General features: G+C 37.9%; 2 protein-coding genes across 3 annotated transcripts; one reads left to right on the forward strand and one right to left on the reverse strand.

Moving 5' to 3' along the window:
- The first annotated feature begins 2,678 nt into the window (after positions 1–2,678).
- Positions 2,679–7,997, forward strand: tagln3a (transgelin 3a). Its single transcript, XM_043219718.1, has 5 exons — positions 2,679–2,839; positions 3,198–3,427; positions 4,075–4,249; positions 4,996–5,098; positions 6,091–7,997. Exons 2-5 carry the CDS (start codon positions 3,248–3,250, stop codon positions 6,272–6,274), a joined length of 642 nt encoding a protein of 213 aa, XP_043075653.1. The 5' UTR covers positions 2,679–2,839; positions 3,198–3,247; the 3' UTR covers positions 6,275–7,997.
- A 448-nt stretch (positions 7,998–8,445) lies between these two features.
- zgc:152816 (uncharacterized protein LOC777712 homolog) lies at positions 8,446–25,551 on the reverse strand. Of its 2 annotated transcripts, XM_043219716.1 has the most exons (18): positions 25,510–25,551; positions 24,716–24,814; positions 23,944–23,990; positions 23,737–23,853; positions 22,284–22,409; positions 22,014–22,181; positions 20,366–20,487; positions 19,484–19,826; positions 17,834–17,912; positions 17,637–17,653; positions 17,419–17,541; positions 16,696–16,821; positions 16,426–16,569; positions 15,941–16,071; positions 10,162–10,267; positions 9,844–9,973; positions 9,598–9,719; positions 8,446–8,776 (listed from the first exon to the last, which is right to left on the reverse strand). In XM_043219716.1, the coding sequence occupies exons 3-18, from the start codon at positions 23,977–23,979 to the stop codon at positions 8,726–8,728; spliced, it is 1,941 nt and encodes a 646-aa protein (XP_043075651.1). In that variant the 5' UTR covers positions 23,980–23,990; positions 24,716–24,814; positions 25,510–25,551; the 3' UTR covers positions 8,446–8,725. The 2 variants fall into 2 exon arrangements, with proteins under 2 accessions (XP_043075651.1, XP_043075652.1); XM_043219717.1 differs by lacking the exons at positions 23,737–23,853; positions 23,944–23,990; positions 24,716–24,814; positions 25,510–25,551 and adding an exon at positions 23,121–23,141.
- Positions 25,552–26,337: the final 786 nt, after the last annotated feature.

The following is a 26,337-nucleotide window of genomic DNA, read 5'->3' on the forward strand; positions in this document are numbered from 1 at the left end:
GTACTGGGACCCCAATTATTCCCAGAACCAATGGGGTCACACCTTACAGGAGCAGGTGAACGCTAGCCACGTTAGCTTCAGACCGAGTGAAGTGATAGATGAGTGAATCCTTGAATTATATTTCAAATCTCTGAAGGCTATAGCACGGGGTAAGTTACCCCCAAAAACGTAACTACTATTTATGAGTTACATTATCAACAATACTTATTACTCATTGCTTTCTAATTCTTATATGAATGACAAGCTAATGAATCATACAAGGATAGATTTTTTTTTTATTCTAGTAATACATAACTACATACATTATTCTGGTCACACTAGATTAGGGTTCAGTTCTCACTATAGACTTAACTATACTTTTGCCTTAATATAATATAATATTCCTAATTACTGCTTATTAATACCTAGTAAAGTAGTTTAAGTTTAAGAATTGTGTAAAATTAAGAATTTAGCATTATTTATAAGACATTAAAATGTGCAATTTAAGTAAAAATAAACAGCCTATATCCCTGTCAAGTTAATAACCAACTAGTTAATGCTACCAATATTCTCTCACTCAAATGTTCAATGTGAGAAAGTTACAAGAAAGCATAAGTTTTAAGGTTAGACTTTAAATGCTGATGTTAAATCCACTATCGCATTGCATTTAAATGTTTTACCGTTCACAGTGTTCATTTCAATTACAAAAGAAGGAACTAACTGTAATTAAATTTCCAAGGAAAAGTAATTAAATTACAGTAACTAATTAGTTCAATCACTGCTATAGCGCTATTTACACTAATTAAAGCTTATGTTTGTTGTCTTTAAAGGCTATAAACATGAAATCTCTTTTTTTAGACTTAGAATTACCCGGGATGTTTTTGTAATTAGCCCACTTAAAGAAATAGTTCATCAATAAAATGAAAATATGTTTGCTCACCGTCAGGTCATTCAAGATGTAGATATGTTTATTGGAACATATTTGGAGGAATATAGCATCACTTCGCTTGCTCAGCAATGGATCCTCTGTAGTGAATGGGTGCCGTCAAAATGAGATTTCAAACAGCTGATGAACACATCACGATGATCCATAAGAAATCCACACCATCAACTAACATCTTGTGAAGTAAAAAGCTGTTTGTTCACATCCACTGTTCACGCATTTTATCTTTAAACTATCACTTCTGGACATATCACAACTTAATGGATGAAGGCCAAGTTGAATTGTTTTGCCACGATATTGCATTTATCTCTCACAGCTTTTCATGTTATAAGATGTCAAACGATGGATCGGAGTTTAGTGTGAACTCTCATTCTGATGGCACCCATTCACTTCAGAGGATTCATCGGCGAGCAAGTGGTGTGATGCTACATTTCTACATTTAAATTACATTTTTAGTGCATTTCAATTTCCGGTCATGAATGAAACATTTAAGACAATCAGTATATGCTATATTTTCAATATTAAATAAAAAGGAGAGCAAATTAAAATCTAGTGCATCGGTATCACAGCTTCCTGTCGTCTGTGCGGCAGGCAAATGAATACTGGACCGATTTGAGAACAAATGCTCAGTTTTACATGGACATGGGAAACCTGGTGTTTGACCGTTCTCTGGCTGAGTGAGGATCCTAAATAGTTTTGAGAGCAATTGAATAAAATACCAAGGAGATAGGCTAAATGTCTTCTTTCTCTCTACAGCGAGACCAGCAGGCTCTACGTGGACATGCTGAGGGATGTAAGAGCGCAGCTGGATGCACACACGGGCCAACAGTGATTGATTTGGACAAAAACCATTGACTGATTAAGTCAATGGGAGTGCTGAGGCAGCTTTGCTGATCTCAGGGTTGTGAGCAGGGCAGCAGCCAATGCTTTAGGAAATTTGCTTTAGAGTTATCTCAGAGATTGCAGTTAGCTTGCAGCAACGCTTTGCAGCATGTAAAACGCCTTATACAGTACGAAGGACTAGGAGAGCACTCAAAAATAAAAAGAAGCGAGCCATATTATCAATGTTTTAGCAATTGTGCATTTGATAAAGAAATGCGTCTGGCAAATGCATTTTGCGAAGAACACAAAGTTGCTTTGAAATGACTTTTCGACTCATTTTATTATTACTTCTGAATTTTTACCACGAATCAAACAAACAAATCTAGATTATGTTTTCGTATTTGAACATTGACTACATTTTTATATTTTTAAAGCGGCATTTCCATTGATGACGCAACATCTCAATCATATTTTGTATTTAACTGTAAAACATCTAAAATGTATTACAAATGAAGAACAACAACAAAATGTAAGCAACTAAACTGCGCATGTCTTTTCTGTTTTCTTGACGCGGATCAAGATATTAATGTCCTATATGTTCAGTTGCATGTATGGCACGCCGTGTATTTGTTTTTATTTAACAATAAAAGATTGAGCATTTACACCTCTTTTGGAAATTGCTTCATAAATAGCCTGTCACTAAATATAATTAAGCACCTATAATTCGCTCTCGACTTTTGCATCGTCCCCGACCGGCCTGTTTTTCTATGCACGCGCACTGATGCCTCCATGCACACAATTCTTCAATTTTTTTTTGTTGTTGTCTGTTTATGCACACAATTCCGCCATTCGTAGACTCGCTGTACATACTGCAGCGTGTCACGCCGGTGATGCGGGCAAGCTCGCGCGTTACGTAACGCTCAATGTGGAGCTCCACCAGCGAGGACGACGCGTGATGCTCCGCTCGGGCTGTTTCCACGTAATGACGGATGCTGAACCGCGTCCCACCCCCCTGCCCCACACGAACGGTCCTCCATGGTGCCAACAGACGGACATTACGCGGCCGAGGAAAACAACAAACAGCCTCCATCGCTAGTGAGTAGATGCATAACACCTCGCTGCCTAAATTAGGGCTTTTAAACACAGTTTGCGTTTATGTCGGTTTGCTGTGGTTGATAATCGTGATCAAATGGAGACGTGCAGTCTGTGTAACAGCGTCGATATTGTGGAATTGCTGAGGGACTCGTTTTTTCTTCCATACCGTCACCCAGTGGATGACAAATAGTCCTCAGTTTTTGAATGGATTTTTGACGCGCAATATTAAGTACTAGTTAAAGAAAAAATTAATTTTGAAGAACTCTCTGTTTAATGGTTAGTGACGGAGTAAGCTGTTTTAGCCTGTAGTGCTTTCAAACTAGAAATAAAGCCATTCGTGTGTGTTTCCACCCTGTAGGGTTTGAGATCATCGCCAGTGTAGTTCGGTGTTGATGTCCGAGTGCCGCCATGGCAAACAGGGGACCAAGCTATGGGCTCAGCCGTGAGGTCCAAGAGAAGATTGACCAGAAGTATGATGTGGAGATTGAGTCTCGGCTCGTGGATTGGATCGTGGCCCAGTGCGGTGGCGACCTGGAGCGACCTGAACCTGGCAAACAGAACTTCCAGAAATGGCTCATGAGCGGAACGGTAGGTGTTGAATAAGCAACGTGAAAAAGGGAACTGTAGGGAGGTGTTTAATCTGTGGTCAGAGGAGAACTGGCCCCAACTGAGTCTGGTTTCTCCCAAGGTTTTTTTTTTCTCCATTCTGTATGCATGGGATTTTGTTTCCTTGCCGCTGTCGCCTCTGGCTTGCTTTGTTGGGGACACTTAACTTCTAGTGATTTAACGTCGAATTGATTACAGAGAGCGTCTCTGCATTTAATAACAAATTGTTCACTCTCGTCATTATACATCCCTTGTACTCTTCTACATTATACTGTACAGTGCTTTGATGCAACCTGTGTTGTTAAAAGCGCTATATAAATAAAAATGATTGATTGATAAAGAAAAAAATTATGAAAAACATTTTGGGTAATATTAGCTGAAACACACTTCATAGACCAGAAATAGCGCACCATTCAAGCATAATATAATTGTAGTATGCTAAAACAGAGATGGAGTGATTTTACAGGACATCTTTATACACCAAGTATAAGACCCGGACAACTTTCTGTCTCTTAGTTATCGTTTTTGTTATCAGTAGGATGACATAGCATCAAGAATGTGGCACAGCTTAAATGAAACATGTTCCTCCTTCCACTCTTCGCTCTTCCTGTCTCTTAACCCCTTCTCAGATTCTCTGTCGGCTCATCAACAGTCTGTACCCCAGTGGTGAGGAACCCATTAAGAAAATTACAGAAACCAGTATGGTCTTTAAGCAAATGGAAAAGATTTCACAGTTCCTGCAGGCTGCTGAAAATTACGGTGTCACCAGAGGAGACATATTCCAAACTGTTGATCTGTGGGAAGGTAACATGAAACACACACACACACACACACACACACAAAAGTGCATCTTCCCTGCCATATCTAAACTATCACCCAAACTGTGTACATCAGTAGATTTGTGACAACATTTTGGCCCCCAGAAGTAAGTGTATTACCTAAAGTATGATTTCATACGATGATCTGAATTTAACTTATTTGGCAAGCTTACAAAACTATAAAAGAAACACAAATATACCATGCAATTTAAAAAAAATCGGTGCACCTGACAACAACTTTAGGTATGAACATCCGGCAAATCCAATGTAATTCTACTGTATATTTTATTAAGAGCATTTCTACCTATAAATTATCCGGAAGACACGCTAATAATTAACAGCATTCTCTGATTCTATAACCTTCATCAAATTTCATAAATCAGCATTCTTATGGAGGTACTTTCTATCCTCAAGGACCCTTGGTCTATTATTAACAATATCCACCTTACTGCCCTTTTTATGTACTCTGGCACTATTTAACTTATTATTTAACGTAACATAATATTATGTCTATATTATTCAGCATGCTTTGCCTTTAATCAGATATCTTAAATATATCTATAAAATCCTGATTCAGTTGAAAAAGGAAAGTGGACCTCGAGAGCCAGAGTTGAGAACTCGTGATTAAACTATCGTCATTAACGCGGCGTACACAGGACCCTACAAGATGCCTTTGGCAAGCTCTGCGTCACAGGTATCATGTCCATGAGGCTTTCCGCTCTGTTCTTAAAGGAAAGGACATGGCTGCAGTCCAGAGGACACTGATTGCTCTGGGAAGTGAAGCTCTGACAAAGGACGATGGACATTACCGTGGAGACAAAGACTGGTTTCACAGGTGAGCTGGACGAAGAAGGCTGTCACCAAATAGTCCTCAGTTTCTGAATGGATTTTGAATGTCGTTGACATGCAATATTAAGTACTAGTTAAAGAAAAAGAAGGCTGTCACCGATTGACTGAGATCCCGGTCAGCAAACTATCTCTGCTTTTGCAGCAAAGCCTTCTTCTCCTGGCGTAAAAATATTTTTTTCCTAACTTTGAGCTCATGATTATGTCGGTTGAGGCTTAGTTTATCTAATCAAATCTTATCCATCGCAGCCCATGCGGATTTACCAACAGTGCAAACGAATAGTATCTACATTCTTATTCATCAGCCAATCAAATTGTTTTATTTGTACCTGGTGGGTGCAGTCTTTGCAGAGGCTATCTAGCTGGCTTTGTAGGTGCCGTATGTGAGATTGACAGCTAGCGGTTGAAATAGCTACGGCAAAAATTGCCGGCCATAGCATTATTTTTCAGGCAAAGAGCCATACAAACATGGAATAATGTTTCCTAAATATCTACCAACATGTCATGTTATTGCTGGGCTTTAAAAGAGTCAAAGACTTAGAGTCAGTCACTCATTAAACGATAGGTAGTCTGAACAGTGGAAAACACTTTCTGTAAGAACTGCTCATTCATTACAAGTTGATTATTTTCATTTTAAATAATCATTGAGAAGTGGCTATGGTCTATATGTGCAATTTATGATTTACTTAAGTTAAAATAGGCTTTTGTGACAGATCCATAGCATTTTGGGTAGCAAAACTATAGTGTAGATCATTGGTCTCAAACTCAATTCCACAGCTCTACTCAGTTTAGCTCCAGCCCGCTTCAAAATCACACCTGTTTGGAAGTTTCTAGTGATCCTAAAGACCTTGATGAACTGGATGAGGTATTTTTGATTAGGGTTGGAGCTAAACTGGGCAGAGCTCATCTCATCTCAAATTATAAGAGAAAATACCTCTAAGCACACACCTCCTTCATTTAATGTTTGTGTGTGTGTTTTAGGAAAGCCAAGGTCCACAAGAGGGAGTTTTCTGAGGAGCAGCTGCGTCAAGGTCGCAGTCTTATCGGTTTGCAAATGGGAAGCAATCGTGGAGCGTCTCAATCTGGCATGGTAGGGTACGGCACCCCGCGGCAGATCATGCGGTTTGACTCTCCTCGACACAACGGACATGAGAGCAATCCCTAAACACCACACGGGAGTGTGTTTCCCAAAAGCACCTATGGTCGCAAGTTCCGTCATTTCCTGTAGAGTTCAGTGGAAACTAAAATAATTAGCTAATGATGCTTTTGGGAAACTCCTCCCGGTTTGGTATTTAAAATCTGCGCTGGAGCCGAAAGCCAAATCTAGAGCTCCGGTTGTAGAAGGAATGTGTATCTGTCTGTGTGTGTGTGTGTATATAGATAAACTGTGGACTGTTACTGCTTACACACATTAGAATGTTGTCCCTTCACCCACAATGCACCAGTACTGGCTGCTATTGTCTCTTAGGCAAGCTCCAGATAATAAACTAATTAAATTGAATATAGCAACTCTAAAATGCGTGCATCTCGATAAACATGTAACCCTTTAAGAATTGTAAGCTGACAATCTGGTACTTGAACGTTTATTTAAAAATACGCCTTTGGCTGATGCTCTTAAGCGAAGCAACATAAAAGGAATTGTGTCCTGTGAAATTAACCCCCAGAATATCAGCATCACACGCCCATGCTCTACCGGTTGGGCTGAATGAGTTGTGCATGCTGTGCAATAGGAACGTTCTGAGGAAAAGTCTATTTTTACCTAAAGCCATATGTAACCGAGATATACATAACAAACAGCGCTTAAAATAGTATTTGATTTAACTGATACTGTGCTCAGTTGTTACCAAATGTACATTATTGTTGACGTACGCTAACTATAAAGGTTCTTGTTCCTGCTAGCAGAACGCGCCAAACTAATCGACTCAGGTCAGTCTGTAATGTCTTTCAAAAAATGTCATTGCTGTGCAGAATTCTCTGATGTCACTGCAAAGAAATGATGCTATACATTCCAGTGATAGGAGAAAAGAGCTATGCGCTTAAAGGGTTACTCCACCCAGAAATGCTTACCCCGTTGTTGTTCCACACCTGTAAAAAAAACGGCTGACACAGAGAAGAGAAGCAGTTTACATCGAGTGAATGTTCTCCAAAACGGCTCTGCGGTGACGTGGTGAGACACAGGGGAGAAGAACTGTTGAAACATTTTTCATTTTCTCTGACAATGTCTTTCATACTTTTCTGGTCCTCGACAGTGTTCATTACTAGGCAGTTAACGGGACAGTCACAAGCCCCGTTTTCATCCAAAATAACTTAACTTGTGTTCCGAAGACGAACAAAGCTTTTACCGGTTTGTAACGACATGGGGGGGAGACAAAATTTTCATTTTGGGGTGGAGTCTGAATCAAGTTAAACTGATACGAAAGAAAGTGGTACTTATTAAGTCATTCTTAATGCAGCTATTTTCAACTTTTGTTCATTTTATGCATTAACTAACATGCATGTAAAGTAAATGTGCTTCTGATGCCAAGACTGTATTGCAGATTAATTCTATTTATTTACTGTGAAGTTTCACGTTTGTCAAAGGTACTGTGTATCAAAATACTTTCCGATTGTCATGATTAAAATCTTTGGCCGTTTAGTTCCAACGTTGCTTGTTTTTACTTTTGTGGTTTGATTTTAAATCTGCTTATTTATTAGATATTACATTTTCTTTTTTTGCTATTTACTAGAAGTCTTAGTTAAGATTTATTGGAACGTGGATGCATTTGTTTTCTTTTATTCAACATTGTTTGACTATTGTAAAGCGAGGTCTAGATATTAGTCTCAGTTTTTAATCGTGTGCGCAAATGTCTATCGTTTCGGTAACTGTTGCAAATATATCTTACTCTTCACTGGTAGTTGTTTGTGTGTTTGTGGAAGCTAAACTTTTCCCGCCAGACCATTTTGTGTTCGAACTGGAACATTGGTTGATATATTTACACAAAAGTGAACAACTGTACTCACGAATGTGCCTCTACTTGTGAAACCATTGCATGTTTAATTCTGGCCTTCACGGACACCAGTTGCAAGGCATAGTGTATTGGTTTGTGGTAAGATACATATGTAATGTATTCTGAACTGATTGTACACTTCTTTATATAGTTTTGGGGTCAATTTCTTTACAAATTATTTAAATCTGTGAGGTCCAAGCATTTGAGATTTCTGTGTTATGTCGAAGTATACTTGCAATCTCACGCATAGTGCATTTCACTACTGGCCATGACCACCGAAGAAGAGGCTCGCATAACTAAAAGTTAACTTATCAAGGTGCTAGAAATGAATAGGCTTTCATACTATGCATACAAGTGACAGTAAACAAACAAACGCGAGTTTATTTCAAGAGCTCAGTGTAACGTTCTCCATCAGCTGATATACGTGTTCGTTCTGCTTACTGTTCAACATCCAAACCATCACAATGGCTTCACAATTTTGCCTCTCTCACACACACTCACTCACTCTTGTGACACGTTGAAAAACAAAACATTTGAACGGAAAGAATATAGAAACTAGCTGGAATGAAAACAAATAAAAAACAATGGATCAAAAGTACAATGTCGCTGTCGTCTTTGTGTTCTTTCACTCAGCCATCTGGGTGTCCATCTGCCTCTTCCACCACTTCAGCGCGTTTAAGCTGAAAATCAAAACAATATGTATTTTCATCCACGGAATGAAAAGGAAGCATGGCGATTCATTGGCTGGGAAATTGAATGCTATATTTATTCTGGATTCGCTTTCGAAATGGTAATGACCGACATACTGATAACTTGAAAACGTAATGTTTCTTAATGTTGTTCCATGGTTGAAATAAAATATGATGTTCATCTTGTGCTTTCAGTACATGTGAAGAGACCATTAAACCATTAATTTTTATTATTTTATATTACTTGCAACATTTTTGAGTTGACGGAGAAAGTTGATGATCGCTTTTGGACTGGTTTGGTTTTGTCAACTCAAAATGAATCCTGTAAGCCTAAGTATGAGCGAAATCTATTGAAAGCAATTTCATTTCCTGTAACATATAACAGGAATTTATGGAATGATCGGCTTTGGTAGCAACAATTTACAACTGACAAATTTCGAGTTGATTGGAAAAAAGATGTAACAAAAAAAAAAAAAGATAAACGTCATAACATTAGCATGTACGTTTCTGGTTAAAAATGAAAGGCAATAAACAGACACTTAAAACTAAAAGGCATCACCATTAAAGTCACCAGAAAGAGTCAAAGCTCACATTAACAGATTTTATGCTGGGAGTATTTTATCATTGTTTTGACACTACTATCTGTAAAAACATTTTTGAGAAATACATTTTTGTGCCGTTTTCTTTTTTTTTTGCAATTTGCTTTCTCGCTCTGATGACTCGAGAGTTAAATGTCACCCATTCTCCCAACCCATTTTGACCGTTATGAATATAACCTTTTACGAAAGCTCTTCTAACTCTATGGAAGTCACCTTGAGGTTGTTGTAGTGTTCAAGGCTGCGGCAGTGCTCTGATCTTGCTTTCTTCTCGTCTGTGTAGAATATGTTACACAGCTTGCAAAAGTAACCAGTGACTGGGATGACGTAGTTCACACCTGGAATAAGATTTACAGTTTGTCCTTTACTGCGCAGACGCTAAAAACCACAATCCACTGGCAGAAGCTTTTTAAACAACAAACGTCAATTATAGCCGATATAAACCCTAAGCGATGAACTTACCCACAGTTTGGTCTGGTTGATAGGGGTTCAGAGGGGTTTTGTCCAGCTGACTATCCTCTTCTGAACCTTTACTTTCACAGACTGGATCCCCACCAACACCTTCACAATCCGGTAAAGAACCGCGCTGGTTCTGCACACACATATTTTCTCTTATATGATTTTTACTGACAGAGATATCATTTGTGTCACTTGGCTACCTTTCTGTCAACTCGCCCATTTAACATTTTATTTCTGCATTTAATCGGAAATCTTTAGATCAACATGTTTCTAATTTAAAGCACATATTAAGTCAAGCGTGTCCGACGTGTCAATGCTCACCTCCTTTGCTCCAGTCTTGATAGGCTGGTCATTTTCTGTTCTTTCAGTGCTTGGTTTCATTTCCTTTGTTTTTAACTCTCTTTCCTCTGCATTCTCGGGGTATCTCCTATAATAAAAGAGCAGAAACTGAAGATGTCACTACATATAAAAAACAGTCATGTCTTTGTTCCTTTCCATTACATGCACATTCACGTAAAAGCGGCGCATCAGACGTGCTTTCTGCACTAGGGTGGTTTTCACTAGTTTCCCATTTCTCTGCTGAGAGGTTGGTTTGTTTGTAGCTGCGTGTAGCTTCGCTTTTCAATTTATCACCTCTTCTCTAACGATCAAATATAATTTAACTGTGTACATATCGTTGATACTATTAAATTAATCTAACTAATTAGACTGCTGTTAGTTCGTTCGCTTTAATCTAAAACTCGGCGGTGAGTTAGTACTCGTTAGCGATTCACTTCGCTCCCACCCGCGTTTCGCGCCGATTGTGGGCTTTTTCCCCGCTCCTGTTCATTTGTTCCTCGCGCTCGTTAGCTCCATTTTCACAAGCTCATCAAAACAAGAGTGGTAAGTGAATCTTCACGGTGAGTAAATGGCTTCTCCTGCATCGTCACTTGCACTGTCTGTCACATGTATAGCTTGTCCTTCTCTGTTAGCGATCAGGGATTCACGTGTGATAAATGCAGGGAAATAGCTAGGCTGACAGAGAAGGTTTTAGAATTAGAGACACGTATCAAACTTTAATTGAGGACAGTAAGAATGCGAGGGCTGTAGATACTGCTTTGGATGCGACTAGTACAGTGAATCATGTACATTGTTCGGTTCCAGCTTCAGAGCCCGTGCAGCAGGGCAATTGGGTGACCGTGAGGCGGGCTAGTCGCGGGTCAAAACACCGCTCTTCCGTTCCGATCAGAACATCAAACAGGTTCTCCCCACTCAGTGACGCACCCACTGAGAAACCTGATCAAAGTGCCCTAGTAATTGGCGATTCTATTGTGCGAACGTGAAAATAGAGACACCAGCCACCATAGTCCAATGCTTACCGGAGCCAGAGCGTCTGACATCTTGTCAAATTTAAAAGTGCTGGCTAATGCTAAACGTAAATTTCGTAAGATTGTTATTCACGCCGGCGCTAATGCTGTTCGACTTCGCCAGTCGGAGATCACTAAAAATAATATTAAAGAGGTGTGTGAATTTGCAAGCACGATGTCGGACAATGTAATATGCTCTGGTCCCCTCCCTGCTTACTGGGGTGATGAGATTCACAGCAGATTGCTGGGTCTCAATGGCTGGATGTCTAAGTGGTGCCCGCAGAACAACATAGGCTTTATAGACAATTGGATGAGTTTCTGGGGCAGACCTGACCTGTTGAAAAGAGATGGTCTTCACCCCTCTTGGGGTGGTGCCGCTCTTCTATCTAGAAATATGGCATATAGTCTTATAGCTCCAACATGACCAACTAGTGCCCAGGTCAGGAAGCAGACAGACCGGCTAAACCGACCGTCTGCTAGCTGCCTCACGTCACAGAAGGCAGTTAATTCTCAGCACATAGAGACTCTTTCACCTAGATATCACACTATAGAGACTGTGTCTGTTCCCGAATTAGAATATGCAGAGAACGTCCAAACCTAATCAAAAGCAATAATTTAATTAATGTCCAACAAATTAAAACTACCTATAATTCAAATAAGCAAACGATAAAACTTGGCTCGCTAAATATTAGATCACTTTCCACAAAAGCACTTTATGTATATGATTTGATCAATGATCAGAAGCTAGATTTGCTTTGTTTGACAGAAACCTGGCTAAAACCAGATGATTATATTACTCTAAATGAATCTACCCCCCAAAATTATTTCTATAAAAATGAGCCACGTTTAAAAGGTAGAGGGGGAGGTGTTGCTACAATTTATAACAATATTCTTAGTACTTCTCAGAGGGCAGGCTTTAAGTATAACTCATTTGAAGTTTTGGTGCTGCATATAACATTATCTACAGAATCATGTGCTAGTGATAAATCTTCTGTCATGTTTGTACTGGCTACTGTATACAGGCCACCAGGGCACAGCACAGATTTCATCAAAGAATTTGCTGATTTTCTAACTGAGTTAGTACTGGCCGCAGATAAAGTCTTAATTGTTGGCGATTTTAATATCCATGTTGATAATGAAAAAGACTCATTAGGATCAGCTTTCTTAGACATTTTAAACTCCATTGGGGTTAGACAACACGCGTCTCTGGACCTACTCATTGTCAAAATCATACTCTAGATCTGATACTGTCACATGGAATGGATGTTAATGGTGTTAAAATTTTGCAGCAAAGTGATGACATTTCAGATCACTATCTAGTCTTGTGTGAACTCTGTATAGTTAAACCTGTAAACTCTGCACCTTATTACAAGTATGGTAGAACCATCACTTCCACCACAAAAGAAAGCTTTCTAAATAACCTTCCTGACTTATCTCAATTCCTTAGTTCATCCAATACGACGCAAAAACTTGATGATGTAACAGAAACTATGCACTCTCTTTTTTCTAGCACTTTAGATACAGTTGCTCCTTTGCACTTAAAAAAGATAAAAGAAAACAATCTGACTCCATGGTATAATGACAACACACGCACCTAAAGAGAGCAGCCCGGAAAATGGAGCGCAGGTGGAGAAAAACCAAATTAGAAGTATTTCGTATTGCCTGGCGGGAGAGTATGCTGTCATACAGAAAAGCATTAAAAATAGCAAGATCTGATTATTTTTCATCCCTTTTAGAAGAAAACAAACACAACCCCCGGTATTTATTCAGTACAGTGACTAAATTAACAAAAATAAAGTATCAGCAGGTGCTAATATGCCCCAAGAGTATAACTGCAATGAGTTCATGAATTTCTTTACTTCTAAGATTGATACCATCAGAGATAAAATTGTAACTATGCAGCCGTCAACTACAGTTTCACATCAGATAGTGAGCTTTAGATCCCCTGAGGAAAAATTACACTCTTTCTCTATTATAGGAGAAGAAGACTTGTACAAACTTGTTAAATCATCTAAACCAGCAACATGTATGTTAGACCCTATTCCATCTAAACTATTAAAAGATCTGCTTCCAGAAGTCATAGATCCTATTTTGAACATTATTAATTCATCATTGTCATTAGGATATGTTCCCAAAACCTTTAAACTGGCTGTAGTTAAACCTCTCATTAAGAAACCACATCTTGATCCCAAAGACTTAGTAAATTACAGACCAATCTCTAATCTCCCTTTTCTGTCAAAGATACTAGAAAAGGTAGTATCCTCACAACTGTATTCCTTTTTAGAAAAAAAATGGTGTCTGTGAGGATTTCCAATCAGGTTTTAGACCGTACCATAGTACTGAGACTGCTCTCATTAGAGTTACTAATTACCTGCTTCTATCATCTGATCGTGGTTTTATCTCGTTATTAGTGCTATTAGATCTTAGCGCAGCATTCGATACTATTGATCACAACATTCTCTTGGATAGACTAGAAAACTATGTTGGCATTAGAGGAAGCGCCTTAGCATGGTTTACATCATATCTATCTGACCGCTATCAGTTTGTGGCATTAAATGAGGAGGTATCATATCGATCAAAAGTGAAATATGGAGTTCCTCAAGGCTCAGTGCTAGGACCGTTACTTTTCAACCTTTACATGTTACCTCTGGGAGATATTATCAGGAGTCATGGTGTTAGCTTTCACTGCTATGCTGATGATACTCAGCTCTATATTTCAGCGCAGCCTGGTGATACACACCAAATTGAGAATCTAACAGAATGCATAGTCGATATAAAAAGCTGGATGATGAGTAACTTCTTAATGTTAAATTCTGAAAAAACAGAGGTGCTAATAATTGGACCTAAAAACCCCACATATAATAATCTAGAACACAGCCTATCACTTGATGGCTGCTCTGTTAATTCTTCATCATCAGTTAGGAACCTAGGTGTGCTGTTTGACCGCAATCTTTCCTTTGAAAATCATGTTTCTAGCATCTGTAAAACTGCGTTTTTCCATCTTAAAAATATATCTAAATTACGACCTATGCTTTCAACCTCTAATGCAGAAATATTAATTCATGCGTTTATGACCTCAAGGTTAGATTATTGCAATGCTTTATTGGGTGGTTGTTCTGCACGCTTAATAAACAAACTTCAGCTAGTCCAAAACGCAGCAGCCAGAGTCCTTACTAGAACTAGGAAGTATGATCACATTAGCCCAGTTCTGTCAACACTGCACTGGCTCCCTATCAAACATCGAATAGATTTTAAAATCCTATTAATTACCTATAAAGCCCTGAATGGTTTAGCTCCTCAATACTTGAGCGAGCTCTTATCACATTATAGTCCTGCACGTCCGCTGCGTTCTCAAAACTCTGGCCATTTGATAATACCTAGAATATCAAAATCAACTGCGGGCGGCAGATCATTTTCCTATCTAGCACCTAAACTCTGGAACAATCTCCTAACTCTGTTCGGGAAGCAGACACACTCTGCCAGTTTAAATCTAGATTAAAGACACATCTTTTAACTTAGCCTACACATAACACACAACACACACTTTTTTATTATTCAAATCCGTTAAAGGATTTTTAGGCTGCATTACTTAGATTTGCTGGAACCGGGAACACTACTCCTAAAATACGATGTACTTGTGACATCGTAAAAAGAATGGCATCTACGCTAATATTAGTCCTGTTTCTTTCTCAATCTGTTTTCACAGTTTGTATCCAGACTAGATGGTGGATCAGCACCCAGAGATTATGTTCATCAGAGACCAGAAAACCTAGATGCGCCCGTCGACAGATCACCAGATCCTGATGCACACACACACACGCACACACTAAGTCATTTACACTATCTGACACAGCTGCGTTTAAAATTGAACTGGAGGTTAAGTGCTGGGCGTCCGGTCAGAGGAGAACTGACCCCAACTGAGTCTGGTTTCTCCCAAGGTTTTTTTTCTCCATTCTGTATGCATGGGGTTTTGTTTCCTTGCCGCTGTCGCCTCTGGCTTGCTTGGTTGGGGACACTTAACTTCTAGTGACTATCGTTGAATTGACTACAGAGACCGTCTCTGCATTTAATAAGAAATTGGTCACTCTCGTCATTATACATCCCTGTCATTATACTGTACAGTGCTTTGATGCAACCTGTGTTGTTAAAAGCGCTATATAAATAAAAAAATGATTGATTGATTGATTTCTGCATTAGTCAGAAAGTCATTTGGTAAAAACCATTGCAAGGTAGTCAGTTACAAATAATGTTTATAAACACCTGCAATCATTTATATTGCTGCAAATATTTTTACATAGTAGTTTACAATGTTTCCTTATTTCTAATGTCACCTTAAAACAGTTTGTAACTAGTTTTTTTTTTAAACAATGATCCAAAAACAAAATTTGAGAAAACGCATAACCAGTCGGTGTTCAGAACTGGCACAGCGATTAACTTAATAATGTTTTATAACTCGAGCATGGCATACTCAATGCTGATGTTGTTAACATTAATAATTTGAGAATGAAGCAACTGTTCATATTCGATTTGTACGTCCATAAGCGCCCTTTCGTTTCTCAGAATTTTGTCTTATGAGTCAGCGGCGGAAATTCAGGAAGACAAACAAACAAACTAAACTCATGAAATGTATTCTATTAGGTTCCAAATAAAACAACAATGGGAATTTTTCATTTGTGTATCCTTTTTACTTAGCTACGGTTTTAAAAGACAGCATTTCAGCACTGCGCCGCAGTTAATGAAGCACATTGGCCTACCAGCGAATCAGAGAATCCCCTTTCCTGCACATAGCTATCTTCAGCACCGACCCCCAGAATTTGCAAGGCCTCCGATTGTACTGCGCAACCATCTTTTCAGCTGCCTTTGTACTTTCCAGCTGCATGTAACACTAAAAAGTCACAAGTAGAGGCAAAGAAAAAACAAATAGCATGAAAGGGTTATGATGACAGTAAACAGTAAAAAATATATATATTAAGATGCATTTGCTAGATAAACAAAATTACAATATTTAATAAAGATATTCTATACAGGGGGAAAACATTAAATGAAGTAATTTTGCTTAAAAATGATCTGCCAGTGGGATAAGTAAATTGATCTTGTTTTAAGAATATTTTACTCACAATTGAATATTTCACTTTTTGCATATTAATGGAATATATTTCAGAATCAAGACAAACATACTAAGTAAGATAAGCCTTATTTTTGCAGTCAGACTGATAAGGTGAAATATGTGTATACATACCGTTCCTTGATACCTGTGCAAAGAGTAGCCCGTCAGTTTTCCAAAAGGTTTAGTTAGTTTAAAGAGGGATTTGTCTGTGTATTTCTGGCGTTGGTACCTCTGGTTGGGAAGACAGCTGATGAAAACAGACCTTCCACTAGGGCTCTAAACAAAGAGTGAAGGATTGAAACCACCACAATTTCATTTTATGAAAGCCGTGACATTATGACTATATAGCAAAAATCCACAACACTGTGAAAAGTTAGTGCAATTAAAAGCGCAAACACATACCTCTATTGCTTTCATGGTAAGGCACATGGAAACAGACACCGGCCTGCCACATATCGTTGCCTTGTGATTGCTGTAGAACTGCACCATTTCCTGGGCCTTTTCAGCTGTTTCCAGTTCGATCATAGCCTACGGGAACACAAACGTAACAGCTAAAGGCAAAACTAAAGTTAAACTGAAAGCATATTATGGTAGCATGGTTAAAAACATTTGGACAGAAACCATTAACTATCAAAAATATCTTACGTTTCAGTTATTGCATGATTAACTGATAGAAATTACGATTTTATGAGTTTTGTGCATTGACTGCAAAAAGCTCCAGCTTACTTTATTTTCACATTTGCAAAGAATTTATTTATTTTTTTGTAGCTCTTTTTTTCAGCACATAATGCATTAATGCAAAAAAATTATTTATTAGTTTTCATCTGAGTCTTGACATGATGACATAATAAAGGGGATAATCGATTTGTCAAATTTATTCAATACTCAACATTCTAATAAAAATGTTAGTTGTACAAACATTTGAACTGCAAAAAAATAAGAATAAGAATTGCGTTTCTACTTTAATTAGTTTTTTAATAATTTTTTTAAATAAAAATATAATGAATATAAACCAAATATTATATTATAAATATTATCTAAAATAATAATAATAATAAAAAAATACTAATTTTGTTGTTTTAAATTTGCTGATTTTTACTCAACCGTAAAGCACAGAACACTGACCTCTTGCTTGAACGAAGATAAAGAATGCTTCACCATGATACCAAAGGGTGCATACAGATTGTAAAGATCCTTCATCAAGTCAGGGGTCTTCTTTACAGGCCACACCACCACTACTTTACTATCCTGTGATTGTGCAATGAAAAATACACACTGTTACATCGTTAAATACATGTTCATTTCACATCCAACACAATGTAAATGAGGTATGTGATGCTTACCTTCGGCACAGAGGAATCTGGGGAAAAAAATAAAAAAATCATAAAGTACATTGTTGGAGAAATGTATATGATTTGAATTTCAACTTGGAAAATGAACTACTTTCTAAATGCACATTAATGAACAATTTAAAAAAGCATACGTTTAGTGTTTTTTTAATTTTGTTTTGACCTCCTAAGATTTCATCTAAATGAATCACCTCCAGCATTGTTGTCCAGCTCATCTAATGTAACAAAATCTTCTATGTTCTCTGGAAATTCTGAATCATCCAAATCACCCTAAAGAAATAAGACATAAAAGCACATGCATCACTTTTAGTCAGATGCCATCAACACGTTTGTTGTTTCTGCATATTTTTTAAAAAGTAATATACCAAACCACAAGCAAATGTGAAAGGCACATATTTTGTAATAAAGGCTTTTAAAATTATTTAAGGAATAGTTCACCCAAAATATACATTTCTGTCATTAATTACTCAACTTTATTACTCATGTAGTTCCTAACCCATAAGACCTTTGTTCATCTTCAAGCACAAATTCAGATATTTCTGATGAAATATGAGAGTTCTCCATACACAGCAAGGACACTAGCACAGTCAATAAACTTAAACAACATATGCTGTTCTGTGTCAGCTGCACCACACACATACGTGGTTGTTTACGCTTAAATCTGATCTATATACGTTCACTGGATTCTCTCCAAAATGGCTCCGGTGTGACGAGGAAACAAATTGTTGAATAAAGTTGTTAGAATTTTCTTTGCGTGCAAAAAGTAATCTCATAGCTTCATAAAATTATGGATTATGGATTACCGAAGACCTTGCAACATTTCAGGACCTTAAACGTGGCAGTATCCTTGCTGTCTGCGAAGGCTCATCAAAAATGTCTTCACTTGTTTCCCGAAGAAGAACAAAGGTCTTACAGATTTGGAATGACATGAGGGTCAGTAACAGATGACAGGATTTTCATTTTAGGGTGAACTTAATAATGCTTCTTAATGTTTTCCGAGTCAGTTATTTACATTATAATTTTAAAACTAGACATATTTTTGTTACAAAAACCCATCGATCTGCTTCAGAGGACATGCGATAAACTTCTCAAGTTGCACTACTTGCAGATATATCTGATTTACAGAGTTTCAAAATAATGGTCACTATCCACCCGCATTACCAAGCTTGGATTAGCCAGGACACATTTTTTTAAACCTCTGTCTGTGTTCATCTGAAAGAAGAAGGTCATATACACCTAGGATGGCTTTGGGGTGAGTAAAATATGTTGTGTTGTGGAAGCAATATGACTCCATTTCAGAGCAAATGCATAACCGCCAGCCTTGAGCGGCAGTCTTAATAACTGATTAAGTTCTCCACAGTCAGCACTGCTCTAGTCAACTGCATGAACGTAAAAGACAAATTAGTACTACAGAAAAATACGTTTGTAATGCTTTTAATGGGAATATAAGATTTTCTGTGATGGTTTCTTCTGTTTGTTTTTTTCAGCAGGGTAAGGAAAGCCATACTGTGTTGTTGCATGCTATCGACAAGCTGAAGCTTGACTTTACAAAATTAAATAACAATATACAAAATCTGTAATGAATAAAAACAACAACAAAACTATCGTAATTAGATATTTTCTCTAAATCGCACAGCCCTAAGCTGGATGTATTTGTTTTACACCAAAGCTGTTTGTTATGTTGCTTTTTATCTATGGTTTTTGGCTAAGGCAACTGAAACATCTAAGGATCTAATTTGAGTTGCTAATAGTAACTTGGTTTTGTGCAACTTTAAGAGAGCAAACAACTACCTACACAACAAACTTCTGCATATTACACCTCACACCTTCTATCAACTCACCTCTTCCTCCTGATTCTGCTCTGAACATCTCTCTCTGTTCTCCTCCTCACCAGTGGTAGGTTTCTCCTCTTCCATCTTTTCCTCCTCTTCCTTTTTTTCTTTCTCTTCAGTTTTACCCACAATGCCTCCTGACCCCTCATCAAGCAGCCCAGGTTCATCCTCCAGCTGAATTCCCTCCACATCGTCGAGAACCTTGTCTTTACTTTCCATCAAGTCTTCTTTCTCTGTGGCTTCCTGGTTTGAGCCGTCACTTTTGTCCTTGTTGCTAGATGTAGACTCTTCTCTTTGTCTACTGTGCTTGCTTGAGTCAGATTTTCTGGTCAAAGACTCTGGACTGTTTTCTCTGGGAAAAAAAAGGAACAATTGAGGAATTGGTTGAGGAACAATTCATCAGCCACCTTCGCGTCACATAACATCATGTATTAGACTTTAACAGGCTATTTATTTTCTAACTTTATTACATTTTAATCTGGACTACAACATCCCCTTGTCTAAGAATGATTTGATTCTTTACCATTCAGTCAAACTTTACATTAAAGTTCTAATTCTTCTCAGCATTATTAATCTTAGTTTAACACATTGTTGAATGTTGTAACTGAAATATTGAATGAACTCAAGCTAACGTGAACTGAGAGTTTTATTTTTAAACAAAGAATGGTTCTAAATTACTCATTGCTAATGTTAATAGATTAACTAGGGTTGAAGTTATTGAACCTGGTATACAGTATTATGACAATATTTTTGCAACTGATTTTAAATATTGTGAAAATACTTTTTTGAAATTAATTATTGCAACATAAAATCTGATACGGTCTGTAGCCTACCCACAATAACACTGATCTAAGTATCTCTTTATGGCTTGAGATATCAGAAGTGTCTTACCTCAGGGTTGTGATGTGTGACATAGACACTTTAACACTTTTGCCCTGAATCCTCAGTGGGTTACTGTGGTAATACTTCACCATGATGTCAGCATCGCGCCAGTCAACCATCTCAATCAAGGCCTACACACACATAGACATGAGAGTTTTACTGTGAAAACACACTAAATGTATTTCTACCAAGGTTGTCCAAATTAACACATATAATTAATTGAAAAAAAGTTAATTTAATAAACTGATTAAATTTAACAGTATAATCTCAGTGAAGTATCAATATATATGCACTGATCAGCCAAAAAATATAAACTATTCACAAGAGAAGTGAACAACATTGATTATATTTTACAGTGTCACCCGTTACAATGCATAATATACTGTATTGGGCAGCAAGTGTACAGTCAGCAGCAGGAAAAATAGTCTTTGACAAGGGCTAACTAGTGATAGTTTAATGACTTATTTATATAGCGCGAATAGGAGAACAGAATGATAGTAATGTATAAAATCACAAGATTAAACACTTATTTTTTTTTATTAAATGCAGAGGCGGTCTGTGTAATCAAATCAACGATAATTGCTAGAATCGCTAGAAATTAAGTGTCCCCCAACTAAGCAAGCCAGAGGCGACAGCGGCAAGGAACAAAAAAAAAAAAAACCCTTGGAAGAAACCAGGCCAGTTCCAGAGCATCTATGTGAGTGTCAGAACTGGACCATGGAGCAATTTGAAGAATGTTGTCTGGTATGATGAATCACGGTTTCTTTTAGATGAGTGTTGTTTATTATATTAAAAATCTGCCTCGCAAAGATTTTTACCCTTACAAATTGCGCTGTAGAGACTTGCCCTTCGTGACAATGTAACGTTCACGTTCTCAGCACTTACTGGCATGAAGATCAGTATGGACACAGACTGTCCAAAGAGAACAATTTAAGACCCAGACTCTCTCCGATACAGCCAAACATCACTAATGTACCACATTAAAAAAAGAAAACCCACCCATCTCATAAAAGGGTAATGTTATTTTACATAGGCATGCATGTTACATGTGCACATATTCAAAACAGTTTGTGCCTATAGTGACTACAGTGACTATAGTGTGAGAGGTGGGAGGTAAGGGAAGAAGGACACTAAATTCCTGGGGGTGGTGCGTGACTGTAAAAAGTTTGAGAACCAATAAATCCAATCCATTGAGGTCCCACTTCACAACTTGCAGGGCTTAAAGCAGGGGTGTCAAACTCAATTCCTGGAGGGCCGGAGCCCTGCAGAGTTTAGATGCAACCTTAATTAAACACACCTGATCCAGCTAATCAAGTACTTCAGACATGCATAGTATATGTGATTTAGCAGGGTTGAATCTAAACTCTGCAGGGCTCCGGTCCTCCAGGAATTGAGTTTGACACCCCTGGCTTAAAGGATCTGCTGTTCATGTCAGAGGGCACAGGACAGTTTTTAAAGTCTTGTGGAGTCCATGCCTTGAGGCAGCAGAGCTGTTTTGACATTACGAGAGGGAGCTGCACAATATTAGACGGATGGTTTTAACGTTGTGGCTGATGTGCACATTTTCAGTTCGTACATTAAAAGATCCCACACTGTCTCTTGAGTTTCACTATATAAGCAGACATCACAAGTCCTTGCTAATCCTGCTAATCCTCACCTTACAGTCCATGAACTTTGACTGCCACACCTCACCAAACATGCCTGCAAGCTCCAGTACTTCAGCCTCCACGCCCTCCCCCGGAGGCAAGCGTGAAAAACAAACCACTGAAGGCGCATTTGAACGTTTTGTTCGTTTTGGTGAAGGCACATCAAACTTGGGTGGTGTCTGTCAATCAAATATATGCAAACAAAAAGTAACCGTCAGGAAAATGATAAATGGATATATTGCTGAAGTAGAGAGGTTGTGATTGGTGGGGTTTCTACTCACATAAATGCCTTCCACTGTTGGTGATAAGTAGAGGATAGTTGGGTTCTCCTTTATGAAGGCCGGTTTCAACTGGAAATGATTGACCATATTCTGGGCCTCCTTGTGAGAACTAAACTCCAAAAATCCCTGTTACCAAAACATCAAATGCATGCACATTTAACACCCATGAAAATGAATAAATAAATTAAAAAAAAAATAATAAGGCCCGTTGCACATATACTATGTGCGTATGAGTGAGACTGGGCACCAGATTGAAAGTAAAAATAAATAAAAATATCAATATAATCCACAGTTAATCCATGCAACTCCAGTCCATCAATTAAAGGGGATATTTCATCAAAAATAAACTAGTTTCTTTAATTACTAACCTTAATGTTATCCCAAACCTGTAAGACCCGTTTGTTCATCTTTGGAACACATATTAAGATATTTTTTTATCGATTCTAAGAGCTCTCTGACCCTCCCATAGACAGCAAAGAGTATAACTACAGTCAAACCCCAAAAACATAGTAGGAACATTGATAAAATAATCCATGTGACATCAGTAATTGTTTTTTTTATTGTGCAAAAGATAAAAACAACAACTATAACAATTTTACTCTTCTGCATCACCCTGGTGCCATGCATATGGACGTGCTTTGATCTGAACGTTTTATTCAAATGTATCAAAAATATAGTAATTTGTGTTCTGAAGACCAACAAAGTTGGTTTGGAACAACACGAGGTTGGATAATTAATGACAGAATCTTCAAGACGAACTATGCCTTTAATGTTTGTGAAGGGAAAAACTTTGTATCTGTTGGAAACAAATTCATCAAGACCATTTTAACTTCAAACCGTTGCCTCCAGCTAACAGTACGAGTCCTTTATCCATAATACTTCTTTCTCCAGTGAAAAACTCATCTCATCTGAATCAGGAGAGAAATACACAAAGATCAAATTATTGTTTACAAGCAAAAACACTCCAAAACAGTTCTTAACAAATACGTGGGATTTTGATGTTGGACCACAACAGAGTCTTTTTCACTGGAGAGAGCGTTATGATGAAGCATGGGCTCGTATATTAGCCATAAGGGATGGTGAAATGTCACAACTTCCTCTGGGTCTCAAAAAGAGTGAGAATTTTTTACAATTAATCATTTTGAGTTAACAATTCCTTTCATTTCACTCAATTCAAGTTTAATCCAAATCACGCAGACTCTCTTTACACATTCCAAAGAATAAAGTCGGCCATGCAGATTCAGAACAACGTGAAGGCAAGTAAGAATAAACCATTTAAATATCACTATAACAAAATTCTGTTCTAAAACTAATAGTAAAGCGTTATGACACTCAGTTCAATCATAATGCAAAAACAAAGCAATAGTGGGCGAAACAAAGTTGCAAGTTTTCATGAAATTGCAAAATGGTTCACCACTGATAATAAATGTATGTCTTTCTGGTTTGTGATTACCTTTGCTGGGAACACCAGATGTTTCACAATTGTGCCGAATGGTTTGCCAAGCTCTAAAAGCTCCCCTACAGACACAGCACCCATAGAAAACTTGGCAACTACCACTCTTGTGTTGGGCTGCGGATAATATAACCACACAAAAAAAAGCAGTTTGAGTGTAAAAACAACAGAAATAAACATAAAACAGCATCACACAACTTAAATTACCTTGGGAGGATAGAGGTGGTCCGCTGATGTGGACATGTACTGATCCCCTTAAAAAAAGAAAGAAAGTGTTTTGTGAAATTTAGTTTAAAAATTTATAGAGTACTATAGAGTACTAAGGACAGGCACAAGTGAAATTTAACCAAAGTAAAAATGTAATCACATTTTAAAACTTATAAATCATATGAAAAGGCATGAAGAGCCAGTTTTCTTTCATATGTTGACGTATTTCCTGTTTGAACAGGAAGAACATGATAGTTAATGAATTGTTCTTTTTTTTTTTTTTTTTTTAAATAGCCAATAGGTTTTAGTTTATGTCACAATCATGAGCATTTAAATGCACAAAAATTGATTTATACAGAAGCATTTAGGCACTCTTAATGAATGCATAAATAAACACCTATGCTTTCACTTTCCCTTAATCCTTCCCTGTTCTACCTTCTGCTACTCTAAATGATATTTAAAACATTTGTGTTATTTGCCTATTTTTAAGGTTGCATCACTCGTTTTATTCCTCTTTTGTAAGTGGCTTTGGATAACAGGTCTGCAAATGAATAAATTAATGATGAATAAATGAAAATTGTGGTTCAATTTAAAAAAAAAAAAAAAAAAAAAAGGGAAAATTTGAATTGCTGTAATTTCCTAGTATAGTAGAGTATGTGAGCTTGCAGATGATCTCAAAGTTAACAGGCAGGAGCTAAAAGACACAAAACTCTTTTCTGGTATTTCAGTTATGAATGTAACAATCAAGTAGTGAGTAAATGATTATTCTTACAGTCAGAGTTGCAGGGTCTTTTAGGGGTGGAAATGAGCGAGAACTCCGTTCTGATTCACGTAATTTGTGGCGGACACCTGAAAGATGGTCTTTCCATGTCTGACGGTCAGAAAACAAAACGCAAGCATTTAGGATTATGATACAACAGATTACGACAAACATCTTCATCCAGAAAGAAAATCATACATCATGGTATAAGTATATTTACCTAAATGAAATGGCCTAACTTTGGATATTCTAGTAAATTAAATGTTTTGTTTTTTAATATATTTTAAATTTCTTCAGACCCAAAGAAAAACATTTCAAAATTATTTTTGATAGAGTCACATCTGAAGCCCTAAAATCTCTAATATACGTGCAATATATCTATGAGCGATCCAAAATGAAACTCCACTTTCACCTCGTCCCTGACACATTATCCCTCACTTCCTGATGTTAAGCAGTACTTCTACCAATAAAAGTAAACCATTTTGAACCACTCTTCACGACCCCTAACCTAATTTGTGATTGTGCAAAATGTTAAAGTGCCCCTATTATGGATTATTTAAAATGACCTTTCATGCAGTGTGTAACAGCTCTAAGTGAATGAAAACAGCCTGCAAACTTTTAAATCTGAAAGTGTAATGTGTAAAAATGTATTGTCTCTCTCTCTCAAAAAAAAAGAACCGGACCAATCAGATTAGGGTCACGTAAAGGAGGGGTTCAGCAGTCGTTGAGAAAAAGCATATTATAAGACAATGAAAGTGTTTTTTTGTCCTTGCATGCATGTTGACCTGTCGTAAGGGACTAGCTACCTTCATGGAATTCAGCACACACTTGCAAAGAGAGCATTTGTGTGGGAAAACCATCGGGTTTTCACCGGACTCCGTCTCCTCAGTCACAGGATCTGCGCTTTGTCTTTCTCGGGACGGCTTCCTGTAACCCGGGTCCTTTCTTCCTCCTGCGTACCTCTCAACCTTCCTATGCCCCTCCCCTCTCCCGTGATGCTCATGGCTCCCGTGGCTCCCAGAGCGCCGCGCGGAGCTGGAAGTCAAGGGGCTTCTGCATCTGTCACTGCTGCATCTTTCCGGTGTGTTCTGCTTGTCCTTTGAAACTCTGGACTTGTCTCTGTAGTCGGTGTCTGCGGGGGCTGACTCTTTTTGGGCTCTCTTCGCCTTGAGCTGCATGATTAGATAAGGGAGGGTTTCTACGCTGATTTCACTTTCAGGAATCTGAGCGAGTGCATCCACATCTTCTGATGACAAGCCGAGCGTGGCATACAGGCTCTGTGCACCAATACTCTCAGCTTCATTTGCGTCTTCACTGGCACCACCATCAAATGTTTCCATTGCCAACCTACAGACAGTGAAGAAAATCAGCCAGCAGTCTGAGATTTCAGTCAGAACAGAAAAGGCAAATATATTACATTTCATTATGGATTTCCTAAACTGAGAGATGGCGGCACCAGAGATGATCAGTTGATTATTATATAACGTATTGTATTAAACACCATGTATATCATGTAACACAGAAAATAACTGAGAAATGTTTTACACTGTTTTACACAGAACGAAACAAAAAGGCAAAATTTACTTGAAGAATAGTATTAGTGAACAAACTAACCCTATAGGCCATGTATTTGA

This window comes from Puntigrus tetrazona, chromosome 20 (assembly GCF_018831695.1).
Source record: "Puntigrus tetrazona isolate hp1 chromosome 20, ASM1883169v1, whole genome shotgun sequence".
Classification (NCBI taxonomy): Eukaryota; Metazoa; Chordata; class Actinopteri; order Cypriniformes; family Cyprinidae; genus Puntigrus; species Puntigrus tetrazona.

Coding starts and splice junctions, on each gene's coding strand:
- zgc:152816 (XM_043219716.1), bottom strand. CDS start 23,979: ATGTCCACATCAGCGGACCACCTCTATCCTCCCAAG. Junction 17,913..19,483: donor AGCAGAATCAGGAGGAAGAG/GTGAGTTGATAG, acceptor TTATTTCTTTAG/GGTGATTTGGATGATTCAGA. Junction 16,822..17,418: donor TATCTTCGTTCAAGCAAGAG/GTCAGTGTTCTG, acceptor GTGTTCCCGTAG/GCTATGATCGAACTGGAAAC.
- tagln3a (XM_043219718.1), top strand. CDS start 3,248: ATGGCAAACAGGGGACCAAGCTATGGGCTCAGCCGTGAGGTCCAAGAG. Junction 3,428..4,074: donor AATGGCTCATGAGCGGAACG/GTAGGTGTTGAA, acceptor ACCCCTTCTCAG/ATTCTCTGTCGGCTCATCAA. Junction 4,250..4,995: donor AACTGTTGATCTGTGGGAAG/GTAACATGAAAC, acceptor CTGTTCTTAAAG/GAAAGGACATGGCTGCAGTC.